The sequence below is a fragment of the Neolamprologus brichardi genome, chromosome 6 (assembly GCF_056152115.1).
Source record: "Neolamprologus brichardi isolate AB-2024 chromosome 6, ASM5615211v1, whole genome shotgun sequence".
In the NCBI taxonomy this organism is placed as follows: Eukaryota; Metazoa; Chordata; class Actinopteri; order Cichliformes; family Cichlidae; genus Neolamprologus; species Neolamprologus brichardi.
This window is the reverse complement of record NC_142109.1, coordinates 21,405,000-21,420,851: the sequence shown is the minus strand read 5'-3', so window position 1 is coordinate 21,420,851 and position 15,852 is coordinate 21,405,000. Positions and strand designations below refer to the sequence as shown.

The 15,852-nt window shown below is 41.8% G+C and overlaps 1 protein-coding gene across 3 annotated transcripts in view; it reads left to right on the top strand.

The window, feature by feature from the left end:
* The window catches only part of LOC102796339 (phospholipid phosphatase-related protein type 5-like), a 60,459-nt gene extending 55,150 nt beyond the window's left edge, over positions 1-5,309 (top strand). For 2 of the 3 annotated variants that reach the window (XM_087841828.1, XM_087841830.1), the window contains 2 exons: positions 786-916; positions 3,277-5,309. In XM_087841828.1, the coding sequence (XP_087697954.1) occupies positions 786-916; positions 3,277-3,385 (240 nt within the window). In that variant the 3' untranslated portion in view covers positions 3,386-5,309. Of the gene's footprint in view, positions 1-785; positions 933-3,276 lie in introns of all 3 variants that reach the window. The other variant, XM_087841829.1, reaches the window with a different exon arrangement.
* Positions 5,310-15,852: the final 10,543 nt, after the last annotated feature.

Genomic DNA, 15,852 nt, shown 5'->3' with positions numbered 1-15,852 from the left:
CTAAACTGACTGAATGTTCTGTCAATATTTGTATTCTTGTATTTAAAGGTGTGATTTAAAGGTAGAATTTGAATTCACATTTATTGTATTTCCATTTTACAGTTACAGAGAACAACCGTTGCAAAAATAAATGAATAACGTGGTCGTGGCGGTGTCACCAGCGTGCTTTTCGTATGTCACTGTCCTTTGTCTGTTTGCATTTTAGTTTCATTTTCTTGTCATTCTCGAGTTTACATGCTGTTTTTGTGGATGTCGTACTTTCTGTGCCTTCACCATCATAAAAACTCAAACTGTGATCTGTTCCACTCCATTTTCTGTGTGGGACATGTTGAAGGGAGAAATGTGGTAAAATACGGTTACAGGAATGATGGTGGGAGGATTTACTGATGATTAAGGCTACAAAAAAGGATGCACTTCCATACATGACTGTAAAAGAAAAACTAAACAGAGTCTTTTATATTGATAATTCAAATAATGTCATTTAGTGTTGGACCTCTTGACCCAAATCTATTTTCAACAAAAAACCCCTCTCGGATCAGTATTAACTTCAAAGTCATTTCTGTTGTGTGTCCCTAAGAATATAAATTTCTTTCCATGCCTCCCCCCAAAATTCATTGCCTATCCCTCTTTCTTTTATCTCAGTCTCTCCCTCTCCCACTTCACTATCTGTTTCCTTGCACACTTCAGCATTTCATGCAGCAGAAAATCATCTATCTCTATAGTGGAGTGGAGCGAATTTATCCCTTCCTTTTCCCTTTACACCTTTTTTGTCTGCTCTCTACCAGGTGTCATGTGTGATCAACAATTTCAGGCCAACCCAGATAGCAGCGCCGACTCCTCCACCTCCACAGCGCTCAGAGCCCCCCGTTGGGCTGCCTCTTCTCAGCCTGCCCCGCGTGGAGAGTCCACTTGAAAAGTTAAGTGGCCTCCAGGTAAGGGGTGGGGGAAACAAAATGTACCAAAACGATCAAAACAATGTTTTAAATGTACATGTACTTGTTTTTTTATCGAAAGGTTTGGGCATTTTCATTTCATGAAAAATCAGTGAGTACGTCCAACCTGACCTCCTCAGAATCAGCTGTAGTGTCACGGTCTGGCTGGCAGACCGTGGGAATGTGGGGAAAGGAGGACCCAGTCGCGGTGCTCTGTGTGTAAACAGTGCATTTATTTACAGTGACGAAACTGATACACAACAATACATTCCCGTGTGTCCCCGACTTCCACTCCGTGTCTTCTCCCAGTGTTTGTGCTCCGTGTGTCCGCTCCCTCGTGCCCGTGTATACTGTGCCTGCTGCCCTCTTGTCCAGCAATCCTCCAGGGAAAATAGATGCAGTAGTTAGCACTCTCAATTACACTTGGTAAGCTCACACTCACAAACAGACCAACTGGAGAACTGACGGGAAGTCTCACGCAATGATCCCGCGTCGGTGGGAGCTCCAAGACTCTCCTAAGTAGCTCCCCCGACGAGCCCTGATCAGCAGCAGTTGTGTGGTTTCGGGTGTGGCCAGTCCCCTAGCAGGGCCACACCCACCAGGCCTGAAGGCGCCTGTAAACGAGTGCTCAGACACACACCCACCCACACACACATATGTACAAGCATAGAGAAGAGGGGTAGCAACACCAAAAATACATATGAAGTAACATAAGTAAGGGTCGCTCAGACCCAGGATCCCTGACATGTAGTGTCTTTAGAAAAACTATATACATTTTTAGCGTTATAGAAAAAAAAACTTGACATATTACATGCCATCATATTACATATTTTCAGCGTTTGTGATATTTTTTTGAGCTTCAGATCAATTTTACACCCACTTTGAGTGCTACAGTCTAAACCCAGATCTTATCTATTGTTATGCATGTTTTCTCTTATTTCTATAACCAGCTTTGAGCATCAATATCATGGGATGTAGTCTGTAATGTAGAAGAACAGAAAAAAAGCATTTACTTTTAAGGGTCATATCCACAAGTGATCGAGATGGCTGGTCACAACAAGTAGAATATAAAAGGTCTTTTGTTTTGATACCAGGTTCATTTTCCAGCTCTGATTCCTTTGTGTTGAAATCCTTTACTAATCATTACTAACAAGTAACCATTTTTTTTAAATTGAACATCCATTTCCTTCAGAAATGCCTTAATTCTTCATCGCATAGATTCAACAAGGTGCTGGAAACACAGTTACTGCAGATTTTTACTTGGCTGCACATCCACATCCTGAGTCTCCCATTCCCCGCATCCCTAAGGTGCTTTATTGGATTGAGATTTGGTAACTATGGAGACCATTGGAGTACGGTGATGTCATTGTCATGTTCAACCCATCAGAACATAGCTGCTCGGCTCACAAAGGAATAGACGTGGTCGGCAACAATACTCAGGCAGGCTGTGGTAGTGAAACAATGCTCAATTGGTTCTAAGGGAGCCAAAGACTCACTTAGATACTCCCCAAACCATTACACCAGCAGACTGAACTGTTGATCAAAGGCAAGATTTCATGTTGTTGATATATTATTCTGATTCCGTCTGAATGTCGCAGCAGGAATCAAAACTGATCAGACCGGGCAGCATTTTTCCAATCTTCTGTTTCCTGTGCAATTTATAGGAGTTGCACACCAGGTGATCTTCTACTGCTGTGGCTGATCTGCTTTGAGGTTTAACATGTGTTCAGATATGCTCTTCTGCATAGCTTGGATGTGATTAATGGTTATTTAAGTTACTCTTTACTTTCTATTACCTCGAAGCAGTCTGACTATACTTCAGGACGTCAGCGTGACCATGTGTACATGGATCTAGGTTGGATTGCAATTTGACGTGAATATACAAAAACCATAGTGACAAAACAACACGCACCCAGAGACCTGTGGAATTGATATTTTCATAGAGCATATGTGCAACAAGACAACCTATTAGAGAAACTTTTCATACATCAGTATGAAGGAGCAACTTTGTAAGGCTTTGTTTTTATATACTAAAAAAAAACTCAGATGATTTGAGGGGTCAGATTTTATGGATCTTTTATGGAATGATCCTCCTGTCTTGTTTGACTCATTATGTCTTAATGTGTACCAGATGCTCTGATCGCTGTCTGATATCCCAGCTTTGTGTACCCATTCCCTTGTCTAGACATCATCACTGGGCATTTTTTTTTACTGTTATTATCTCAGTCTAGTCAAGTTCATTTGCCCTTTTCTCTATAATTTAACTTCCCAAATATTTTACAATGTGTTCTGATATGAACTTTCTCTCTCGTCTTCCCCTCCCTTTCCTGTGTCCTCCCATTAGGCTCCAGGGCTACCGTATTCTGAGATCACATGACCATCAGCCAATCCCGTCCCCCGCCCCTCCCGATGTGCTCCTCCCCTCACGACGTTGCCTCACCAGCGCAGTCTAGACCTGCCCACTGAGTGCCCCCCGCCCTGCCACGCCCACCCTGAAGGACGAAAGCCTCTCAGGCGAGTCAAATCCACCCAGGTCTGAAGGTCCACCCGTCACATGAGACAAACCAGCAAAAATCACACACGGCGAGCCTGGCCAAAATTCGCCATCTGCTAAGGACCAGACGGAGACAGAGACCTGCCCTCCTTACCTTGCACTGTCCTGTTTGTCATCCACGGTGGCCTACCTTCTCCTTTGGGTGAAAAAGACCCATTTCATGACTCGCCAAAGCCAGAGCTGTTAAAGCAATACTGTTTCCTGCTTTCTTGTCCAGTTTTTCCACAAAGACTATAAAGACTGTTGGCTGGTGATGACTTGATATTTTAAAAACAACAACAACAACAAAAACAATTAAAAAAACAACTCAGCAGCGCTGAGGGTTTGGGGATCGAAGAAAATCCCGGGCACAAGTGAATTGCCCTCAAGACCATTTTGTAACACTCAGGATGATTAAATAGAAACAAGCAGAGGACAGGAATAAGAACAAAGACCTTTATAATAAGAATACAGGTACCATCGAGAGTATTAACATTTTCTTTTATCCTCAAAGTCAATAAGAGATGCTGTCAAAGAGAAAGCACTTTTGTAAATTATAGCACAGATGAACCGACTCAGTGTTCACGAAACTGTGTTGTATCCTATTTTCTTTTATTTTATATTGTGTGACGTGATAGAAGAGAGATTTATACACACCACAGCTGTGCTCGTGATGCCACGTGTTTTGTGGCATCACTTAATTCATCCTCGAAGTGAACAGCATTTGATTTTCACCAACTTTCCAAATATCCTTATTCCTTTCTATTCAGGTGTGTGTTCTAAATGTACTGTAGGATTAATCTCCATCCTGTGAAACATCATGGAGAGCTCTGTGATTTGACATACTGCCTGTTCCAATGTGAAAGTCTGTAAAAACAAAATCCCTTTTGTCTGTTTCCCTCGTCCCCTTTTTTTAACACTTCCATGCATCGTCTTTTATTCCAGAGTACATTTATCTAAATACTGGACACCTGTATGATGTTTCCTACATTTATATCAGCTGGTGTTTCCAAAACTAGTCTGTAATAAGAGTGGTTATGACATCAGTTTGCTGCAGTTCATGCATCTGTCCTGTCTAGTTGTTCCTAGCTCCATCAGTGTTTCCTCTCACCGATTCTCTAACAGTGATGGCACAGACCAGTGTGTAAGACAGAGGTAAGCCCTCTGAGCTGTGTATAGTTTTGTACAGAATATAGTTTGTTTTTTTTTTACACAGTATATACCGCATTATGTTTTATTGTGTGAAAAATGTGAAGCTACCTGAAGCTGTCTTGTACGAACATGAGTAGTAGCCTGATCTAAAGCAGGAATGTAGCGCAGTGGAGAAGTGTGTGAAATCTAAAAGCATAAAATTGGGGTGTTTGGCTCACAACTTGCTTGCTTCTGCTCAGTTCAAAAGGACACTCCAGGGAGGGTATACTACTCTACACACTGGGTTACATAAAGAAGACGTTGTTAAGGTTTTATTAAGCGTGTGTGTGTGTGTGCGTGCGTGTGCATATTTGTTTGTATGTTTATAATGAGCACATTGTATGGCAGCATAACTGTTAATTTGGCAATCTGTTTTCTTAAGTTAAACTGTCAAAAGTAGCTGCTATAATTACACACTTGCGCATGTGTGTAACTGCAGGCCTTCAAAGGACCCCTGCCAAGGCTTCTTAACAATGCCTGTTATAGCAGGTGCTCATTATAGCTCTGTGATTACCTACGGTGAAACTTTTCAGTCGGAATTTTTTTTGTAAATAACTGAAGAGATAGAGAATACCATAACTGTCTAAATAATGTTATTTTCATGTTGAAATGTCACTGTTTTGTATTTATTTACCAAAATAAATCACAATTATAACACACCGCTTGGTGAATTACATTTTCTAATTTTCACTTTGTGTAAATGAAGAGTGTGTGTGATTTAGTTGAAGTCCTTGCTACCGTTAATGAGGATATAGATTTTATGTTTTACTCTTTTTTTGTTACATGGTCTTATTTGAAATACCGGACATTCAGTAGTGGTGCATGCTGCACATGCAAATGACGGTTTTTGGACTATTTGCTTCAGTTGAGCAGCTAGCAAGAATGGTAAATGGACCGGTTCTTATATAGCACTTTTCTACTCTGCCTGAGCACTAAAAGCACTTTATATAACTTGCCATTCACACAAATATTCACTATGCTTTAGTTCTTTTTATATAACATTAACATACATTCATACTCTGTGTCAAAGAGCGACTTGGGGTTAGTATCTTGCCCCATTACAAGAATTCTGCATGCAGTCTGGATCAAACCACCAACCAACCATCAATTAGTAGATGACCCATTCTAGTCAAACCCAACTACCCCCAGCTACAGCCACCCCTGAGTCCTGGGTTCAAATCCACAGGCTTTTCTGTGTAATTCCACCCACAGTCTAATGACATGCACAGGGTTAGGTTTATTAGCCATACTAAACCAGCCATAGGTCTCTCTCTGTGTTAGCGCTGAAACACCTGTCCCAGGTGTACCCTTTACTTGCCCTATTTTAGCCTCCCTGTGACCCTGAATTAGATTGCTGAAGAAAATGGACAAATGGTTTCTGTTAATCTTGACAACAGTGACCAGAAAAATCAATCTTCACTACATCCATGAAGCGTCTCTGTGGTCTTCCTCTTTTCCTGACAGCACCCTTTATTTTGCTTTGACTTTTTTGGATTTTTAGAGAACAAAGTAAAGATACAAAGTGCTAAAGAATAAGAATGTACAAATTTGAAAAATGCAAAAATAACTTCACTGGAACTTAAAGCAATTTCAAATTCAGTGGAAACAAGCGAAAACAAGTACACATAGTTTAAAGAAGCAAAACAATACAAATAAATCACACTTATCTCACAGAGTTCTTCGTGCAGGGAATTACACAGTCATGCTGCTGAGATTGAATCGGGCTTGATCACCTTTAGTGACCTGACGAGTCTTTGGCATTACTTATAAAGGTCATGTTGGAAGATCTCAGTCAAGATTATATGGCGTCAGCAGTTTGTGGATGCAGAGCGCATACACAAACTGACTGTTCAGGGATTTAAAAACCAGCAATAATATTTTTTAAACTATTTTAAGCCAGTGAAGGTCTACAAGGAAAGTCTTTTGATGCCAGTGTATGTTATGATGGGCGATGCTGGAATAATCAAGTAGTACAGGCTGAAATAAATGAATCTACTATCCCTCCTCTTTACATGCCCAAATCATCTCAACCCATCATGGGACAAATTCAATAAAAGCAGCTGCAGTGGTGTGCTGACTTTGCCCCTGAAAGAATTTCTAAAAACTTCTTTTTTCCCCCTGGAAATTAAACTAATATCACCATTTTTGTCATTGTGTAATTGTGCCATAGATTTGAATATGAGTGCCATGTCTCTCTATTATAATGTCTCTGACTGAAATGAACCAGATCCACAGTGGTTATCCAACCACAGGGCACTGCTAGAGGTGTCTAGAGTCAGAACTAGACGGACAGAATATAAGGCTGGTGATTTTAACATTGCAGCCGATTGGTGTTAGACATTTTAAATGAAACACCGGCGTGACTGATTACAAGAATTCTAGCCGGGACAGTGTGACTGTGACCCAGCACGCCACTAGATGGAATTTAATTTTCATTTTTCCTGCTGCTGTATGTCATGACATGCGATGATCTGTGGGAAAGATCTGTCTGTGCTCAGGTTCTGGAGTCATGATCCAGTTTCACACATCTGCACAATACATACTACAAGTACTCAGTGTACTGTACAGCACACCGTTTTGCTATTTCGACACAAAAAGACTTTATATTAGAAATCAGGGAGGGCTTGACTCAAACTGTGATCTTAGATTCTCACTACGCTTCACAAAAAGGGTTTCTCTTATGTGAAGTGTTCCTGGAGATGCAACCACAATTAGTCTGCATCTGTGAGTGCTTCACTCATTTCCTTTTTAGGAAAATAATAAATAAATATAAAATAATAAAATTCTCATCAACATCACATTCTGAAAAGTCGACTGTTACTAATTTTGTCAATTTCACAGTGTAAACACTACGGGGTTTGTTGTAAAGCATGCAGGCAGTAATGGGAAAGTACTGCCCCTTAGTGGTCTTAATTGAACTTCTTGTTTAAGATGTACTAATCAACACATGAAATGTATTTACATATGCACTTGCATTTAATTATCTAACGAGCACTTGGAAGTACATTTGTCTAAATCTGTCTTTATCAATATACTATTAACATCTGCAGCATATCGGGATTGCAGCTTTATTCCTCATGAATCTGCAGAAACGTGGCTCAAAACGTTGAAGCAGATAACTGTGGACACAGGGTGGCGCTGTTTACCATGGTTACTGGGAAAGGGAAGCGCAAGAGAGGGGCTTTCAGGACTCACCAGCTTTAATGTTTATGAAATCAAACCCCACATTATGAATGTAAAAATATGCTAAAAGAGAAAATTTTATTTATTTATTTACTTTGGCTTGAGACCTCTGCTGGCCCGGGAGCAGGCATTATTCATCAACTAATAAATGCAATGCAATATGGCACAATTACTTTGCAATAAAGACAAAGGCAATTTCTCTCCCTCTCTTTTCTCTCTCAATTGCCCCAATCTCTTCCCGCCCCTCTTTGTGTTCCTTTGAGTTTGTGTTTGTCAGTCTTGTTAATAACAACACAAATACACACATGCACGCACGCACGCACGCACACACACGCAAACAGAGAACTCTCTGCACTCTCTCGACAACATTATCTTTTCCGGAAATTGCTTCTCAAGCACAGCCAGAGCCCCATTAGAAAAGAAGAGCGCTACGCTGTAACCTTTTTAAAAAGCCATTAGTGATGCACCTGCTTCTCTCTCTGTTCCTATTTGTCTCTCTTGTTAACACTGACACACACATACACACACTAACAGACACACACACACACACATACATTTTCTACATCCTGATTGCCAGCATCCCCATTCCCAATCGTACAAACTGGCTACTGAGCAAAAGCACACATCCACTCCAATTAGAGTATGAATCACTTACATCTTGAAGTTCTGCCTCAGAGTGCAAAACCACTCAATTTAATAATTTACGTGTGCTATTCTAATGACTTGTGACTGTTAAATTAGTGTTTTGGACATGAGTAATTCTCTCTCAAAGCTAGACATTGAGAAAACAGGATGGATATTTTGTAACATGTCAAGCCACTAGAGCTGATATAGGCCGTCTGAGATGAATGATGAACTTGATTTGGGTGATTAGAATGTGTTAATATCACTTTAAGTGCAGTCAGAGATAGATCAGCGGTTATGACAGAACATAATGCGCGAGACGTAAACACGCGGACACGAGAAGCATATCTGTTAAGATACCTGTGTGAAAGAGAAAGGATTCCACTGATTTTAAACATCAAAATCTTATTAAATGTCTTGGGGAGGAGTACTACAAGTGTAAAAAACAAAAAAAAAGTAGTATAAAGCCTTTTGTGGTTCCAGGGGGAGCCGTGTGAAGTTTTATAAATTGCCTCAAAGCACTTGGATCTGAAGACAACAAGCTTGAAAATGGAACAAATCTGAGGTGGAGTTAGAAAGAATGAGCTAGCCAGGCTGGGAGAGCAGACTGATGTTACATTAACATCAAAATACAAGTGTGAAATCTAATACTGGCTAGTGCAACAGCTCTTCTACATACTTTCAGCACATACGCACACAAAAGGACAAAAGAAAATTAGCATTTTTATAAATGTAGTGATGCAATTTATCAGAACGCCATGACCATCCACTCAGTTATATAGCAGAGCAATCAACTATAAAAAAAAAATGAAAATGAGGAAGGGTTATAAAAGTAGAATTTGGTGCAGCGCTATTGCATTGTATTGTGCTGAGGCTTCAGCTAAATATCTGGACCTGATGCATGGATTTTGATCTGGATTTTTTTTTTACCTGTTCATCGTGAGTGAGACAGTTTTAAATAAGTGCAAATGTAATTACACCATTAAACCTTCTGGGGAAAAAAAAAAGAAAAATGTAAAACATGTCTGGCTCTCACCCGAGACCAAACTGCTCATGGGCATTCAATTTATGTATTAAAGGGTCATGTATGACTGACTGCGCTTCTATGTGTGCGTTTCCTTGAGTACGTTCGTGCTTGTCTGTGTGCGCCTTTGTGTGTGTGCGTGTCTGTGATTTCCTGTGATAAGCTGAACTTTACTCCCTGACTAAGTGTTTGGTAGTAATGGCCTTGATCCCTGAGTCACACGCTGTCTGGAACTGAACCGCTATGCATGTGTGTTTGAGAGAGAGACAGAGAAAGAGAAGCAGAGACTGAGGATGAGAGAAAGAGAAAGAGAAGTATCAAAGGGGGTGGGGAGAGAGGGGTAGTCAAATGAGTGTGGTTTATCGCATCCCAAAACAAACCAGAGGCCTCTGAGTAATAAAAAGGCACTATCTGTCATAGTAAATTCCAAATAGTGGTTGTTGCCTTGCTGCAGTCTCCTGATTATCCTCAGTGGTCTGCCTCTGACAATTATGAAGCCATTAACACTGCAAGTGTGAGTGCACATATACGTGTGTGTGTGTGTGTGTGTATATATATATATATATGTGTGTGTCCAAAAGCGAAAGGAGAGAGATACAGAGACGCTATGGCTGCTGATTTGAAGAAATATGCTTTCATTTATTTTATGGCCCTGGAGGCTCCAGTGCCTTACAGCATCAGCCTTCTGGGCTCTCAAACATTAAATTCACACGTTTGCTGCATTTCTGCTATTGTTACTGATGCCTCTGACCAAATCAGAGACAGTAAGGCACAAAGAAAGAAATGGATTAAAAAACAAATCATACACAAAAGTTACTAGAAAAGGGTGTATACAGACTATCTCGTGTGTCGGCCATTACTGAGCACTTGGCAATCATACACATGCACACACTCTAATGGTTTTGAGCGGTCAGCCCTTTTACACACCACCAAATGAGGAGATGACCAAAAACGTCTTTACCACCAATCCTATCCAGCATGTCTAATAAGGAAGACCATCCGCTGAATATATAAGAGAAAGATTGTTAAAAGGAACACAGACACGCCACCGGGGAATATACAGTAGAAATCTTTTTGAGACTCTGCAGCAAACGCCCTTAATGAAGTGCAACTATAAATACACACACGATAATTGGAAGAATATGTAGTCTGCGGTATACATTGTCATTAAAACACTCTGAGAATCCAGATTCATTCTCTGTAGTGAGAAATCTGTAAATCTACACTAAGTGGTCGAAATCTTTTATCCGTTTGGGTTGCAGTGAGGATTCTACTGAGAACCGCTGAAAAGTGGGCTCAGCGACACATCCGAAAATCGCTGTAAGTGAACACAGTTGGTCTCTGCATCCATGAATGAAAGTTAAATCTCTGTCACGCAAAGATAAAAACAAATATGAACAAGAGCCAGAAATGCCACTCCCTTTTTTGGGTCCAAGCTCACTTTAGATGGACAGAAAAGTTGTACTATCAGGTAACCAATCAAAAGCTAAAATTCTTTTTGAGAAACGGTGGATGCCACACCCTGCAGCCCAAAGACCAAGGGGACCACCTAGCATGGCATGGATGACTTAAACTTCTGTGAAGGCAGCGCCAATGCTGCACAGGATACGTGTGTTTTGGACTAACGTATGCTGCAATCATGACAAAATCTTTTCCAGTGTAGGCCTTTCTTATTTAAGCAAGGTAATGCCAAGAAAACTTGTGCACACAGTACAAGCGTTCAGGTGCAAATCTGGGCTGGCTGCATATCCTATCTGCCACCTATATAAAACATCTGGCCCATTGTGCAATGAAAAATACAACATTCTAAAAGCCTTGAACTGCTGAGGAGCTGAAATACCTTCTTGAGCAAGACTGAGGAAATATATCACTTCCACAACTACAGATATCTTCAGTTCTCCCCCAAAAGGAGTGTTATTTAATGAAGAATAATGAAACACAGAGTGAACATAAAATGTGTTGCTGGCAGTAAATTTTAAAATGGTCCCATTAAATCAACATCAACAACAATAACAAACAACAGAACCCTCTTTTAAGTGGGCAAATAAGTACTACATTCGGTTTCCCCTCCAAAGAGACGCAGCTGAATGAGATTTTAAAACAAATTGAGCCAACGGTAAATATATGTAATGCCAAATGTAACGCACTGCAACAGCCCAGACCTTTAAGTCAATAACAGCAAACTAAAATCTAAAATGACCATGGGCTTGAAGCAATATCGTGAAAGATTAAAACGCCTTGTTGAAAAACTTGCAGGTTTTAGGTGATTTATTTCTTGGCTGTTGCTCCAGACTGCTTTGTGTTTTACAGGTTTGTTCACTCACATTATTTTGAATATTAGTCAGACTGCTGCGGGCTCAAAGCATCGCGAATCCACGAACAATGAACTACAAAACGTGACACCTGTGATAAATACAGATTTTGTGTGAAAGCCGCCCACATATAATATTTTTTGCATAGGAAAATTAAAAACAACAACAACAAGAAGGCACCGTGTGCTACAGCCAGCGGGGCGAATTAATCAACCAGTGTTGCGTTCGATGTGTAAAGCCAATATCGCTATTTTCTTTCTCTAGGGCCTACCAGTGGTCCATTATGGCCCTGGACTTGGGGACCGCTGCACTATGGGCGGGGGGCATTGGTCCTTGTCGGCGTGGTTTTATGGAGGCATGGACAAGAAAGAAAGAAAGAGAAGAGGAGGAGGGGATAAGAATCAGAGGAGGAGGAAAAGAGAGGTGAGAGGTTGCAGATGAGTTGCATGGCATGGGATAGTGATGCTGCTGCATAGGCTCCATCGCTCCATCCCTCCCTCGGAGAGAATGGAAAAAACAAGGAGTGGTTATGTGATTCCCCACATGCAGGGTGAGGAGCGCACAGTGGAGAAAAGGAATAGCGGGGAGGGGGGCGTTTCCCTGCACAGCACAGTCTATTATCACCACACTTGAGCATGGATACGTTGTACAGCATATGGAGCGGCTTTTTCAGCTGACATAGAGGTGGACGTGGCGGTAAGTTAAATGTCTTTGTTTTTTTCGCTTTCATTAACCACGAAAAGCGATTTGGGCATAGTTCGCAGCACGGCGTTGTTGCTCAGGGTCCCGTCACTTTACACTGTCCTGTTTATTAAAGATATTTTGTTGATAATCCCTGAAGTGAAGAAAACAAGACTTGTAGATTTCTGCTTCATTAGCCGCTTTGCAGCACAGCATGGCATGAGATTACGCCCTATCAATTTGTCGCTGGCACGCTTTAGGATTTGATAACTAAACAGGTTGGTCCCAGCAGCCTCACTCCCAAGTGCCTATCAGATTACTTGATGCGAATTGTACCTGCATGCAGCTTAGGGTAATATTTAACCACAACAGCATGCCAACGTGTCTTCCTCCTTTGTATCCGGTTGGGGGGGAGAGAGAGAGAGAAGAAGAAGAAAGAAAAAAAGAAAAAAGAAAAGATGCTTAAAAATCTCTTTCACGCTCCCTGCAAAGGGTTAAGGATTCAATCCACGCCTGCCACTCTGAACTGGGTTCTCCTTGTCAGTAGAAGCGGATGTATTTACAAACAAAGAAAGCTTAATATCCAAGCCTGTCACGTAGGGGACAGGTGCTGGCTATCTGCAATTTTTACAGTGATGTGTGTGGTTGTCTGGTTATCTGGGCTAGTAGGCCAACTGGAGCCTATGCATTAAGATTAAAGAAACCAAAGTGTCTCTTTTAAGTTTGTCACTAAAAGTTTGGCCCAAGGCTGATGGGTTGGATTCTTATTCTGCACTATGGGCTGAATTATTTGCAATGGCCATCACTGGGTCGTTTAGTTTTTGTCTGTGTGGTGACTATAAGACCCCACAGTGTAGCAAAAAAGGAAAAAAAATGACTGGAAAGATTTGCTGTTGCAGGCATAAGCATAAACATCCTCATAACAGTGCCTTTAGTTCCAAGCAATTAAGCAGTAATGTGCAAGCAGCAGCTCAGCATCCGCTTAGTCTGTCTCCATCTCAAGACTGTCTTGTCTTTGCCCCTGGCACAGCCACTTGTGATTCTGCATCCTATCTGAAATACCAGGTACATTAAATGATTGATAAGTCTGTTGCATCAGACATAAATATGAAACACAGACCGATTTTCTTTCATTAGGCCCTCCAGCTGGAGCCAGTTCAATTTCAATCAAGTCAATTCAGGAAATGGATTTTCTTATAAATGCGAGCCAGATGTCGTTCGCTGCGAAATGAAGTTCTTACCAAGTCTATGCAGAAATTATTAGAATTATAAAATGTGCATGCAGGGCAAGTTCATATGATTGTGAACGTAAAAGGGAGGCGAGAAAAAAAGGCCTGCCTGTCTGTACACTCAAAACTGCTGCCACAGGCACACCCATATGTGAGTGTCTTGCTATCATAGCTTAACCCCCGCATACACGGCTAAAACCACACTGAAGCATGTCTTCAAATTACACGAAGACATTCCAGTGACACCGAGCAGACACAGACCGGTCCTGAGTAGTGAAGAGGGCAGCAGCAGGGTGTATTTTTACACCAGATCTCTGACACCTACGTACATCTCTTCACAGCTCTTGGTGAGAACAGAAGACACGTCCACTTGAGTTGTCATCAGCAGCAGCCCAGACATGGACAGTTGGGATGGAGGAAGAGGCAAGATGCGAAGGGGAGAGATGAGGCGAGAAGACTAGAGAAGTATAGGTAATGAGGGAGGCGTCAAGATCTTGTCGATGTGATGGCCCTAGCTAGTTTTGGCACTTCTCGCAGAATGACAGCAGGATAGGAAGTAGACTATCACCAGAGTCTGAGAGGTGAGGGGTTTTGTCAGTGGCAAATGGGAACTTTTGAGGGGTGTCAGGTTCCCTGAAGTGCACCTCTGATAGGTGATTGGTTCGTGTGTGTGTGTGCAAATGGATAAACAAGCTGATCCGAGGATAACAAAGGGATAAAAGGGTAAATGCGTGGCAAAGAGAGGGAAAGGCAGCAGAGGGATCACAATGATTAGGGAGGAAAGGTTAAGTGGAAAAGTGAGAGATGAGAGGAGAAAAAAAATAAGAAAAGAGAGTGCTTCAAGTCAGGTTTGTAAACTAGTTTGTTTCCGGGGGGAACTGTCTGTGGTGCTGATGTAACCCCACCAACCCGACAACTCCCACCCCCTCTTTTCCCAATAAAATCTCCTTCTCGCTCATTCTCTCCTCCTCAGCTATTGACTGACAGCTACTGTGGCTCTAATTGGCAAGTGTGGATAGGGGAGAGTAGAGCTTATTCTCCATGGGACGGACCAAGCAAGAGAGAAAGAGAGTGTGTGTTGAGGTGGGGAGGAGATGGGGGACGTATCCAGGGAAGTGGTCCAACAATAGTTGAGGGGAGAGGAGACAAAGCAAAGGAAGAAGGAAAAAGATGGTCAAATGGAGTCGTAAACAGTATGGAGGAAGACAGCGGGTGAGGAGGGGAGGATGGAGGTGAGGACTAAACATCTGTTTGGTAATCACTCTCTCCCCTCAGTGCAGTGTAACACATACTGACACCTATTTGATAATTGGTGAGCCTGCCCTCTCCCTCAGCGCTTGGCTAAATGGTTGCTTGATACTGGGGAGAGCACAGGGACTAGCTGTTGGCAGTGTAATCTGTTTACTTGGTGCAGCTCAGGTACAGACGCATAGCAGGCTGCCTGCGTGTCTGTGTGTGGATGTGTGCGTTGCTGTTGCTTACAGTCGGGTTATCAGTCTAACAGTGTGCTCGAGATGTGACTGCGTGTGTTAAATGCGTATTATAACCTCAGAGCAATGCCGCTCCCTTGTCATTCAAGGATAAAAAATGAAAAAGAAAAATGATCTCTTTTGTCTCTTTTATCCCAGGTGCTGTCCTTAAAAGATGTGCCTCCACACAGACCTACTTCAACACTGCAATCTTATTCAGAGTGCAGAAGCTGAAGGGAAGCACACAGAAAAGGAAAGTGAGCTCCACAGTCGAGAGGAGAAAGAAAGTAATAGAGGGGAGGAGGTGGGCATTTCTGCTCCTGTCTCGACCACGGGTATTCTTGGGTTGATAATACAGATGTGGATGTTATTGCTTGAGAATACGCGTAGTCGAGTGGAAGCTTTATCATCAGCACTGGACCATAAACAGAACATTGCTCAGAGCCCAGGCAGACACATTTAAATGTATAGTCAAACTGAGGCATTTGGTGATTTCTAATTAAGCGCCCAGAGGTGACTTTTTATGGCAAAGGCTTATTTTGTTTAATCAGAAAGGGTTTTTATTTTTAAATAGAATCCAATCGGGGCTAGCAGGAGCCCAAATCCAATCCAGCCAATGAAAGGGTTTTATCATCGCAGTTTTATCAACCATGTCAACCCTTTACACCTGTGGA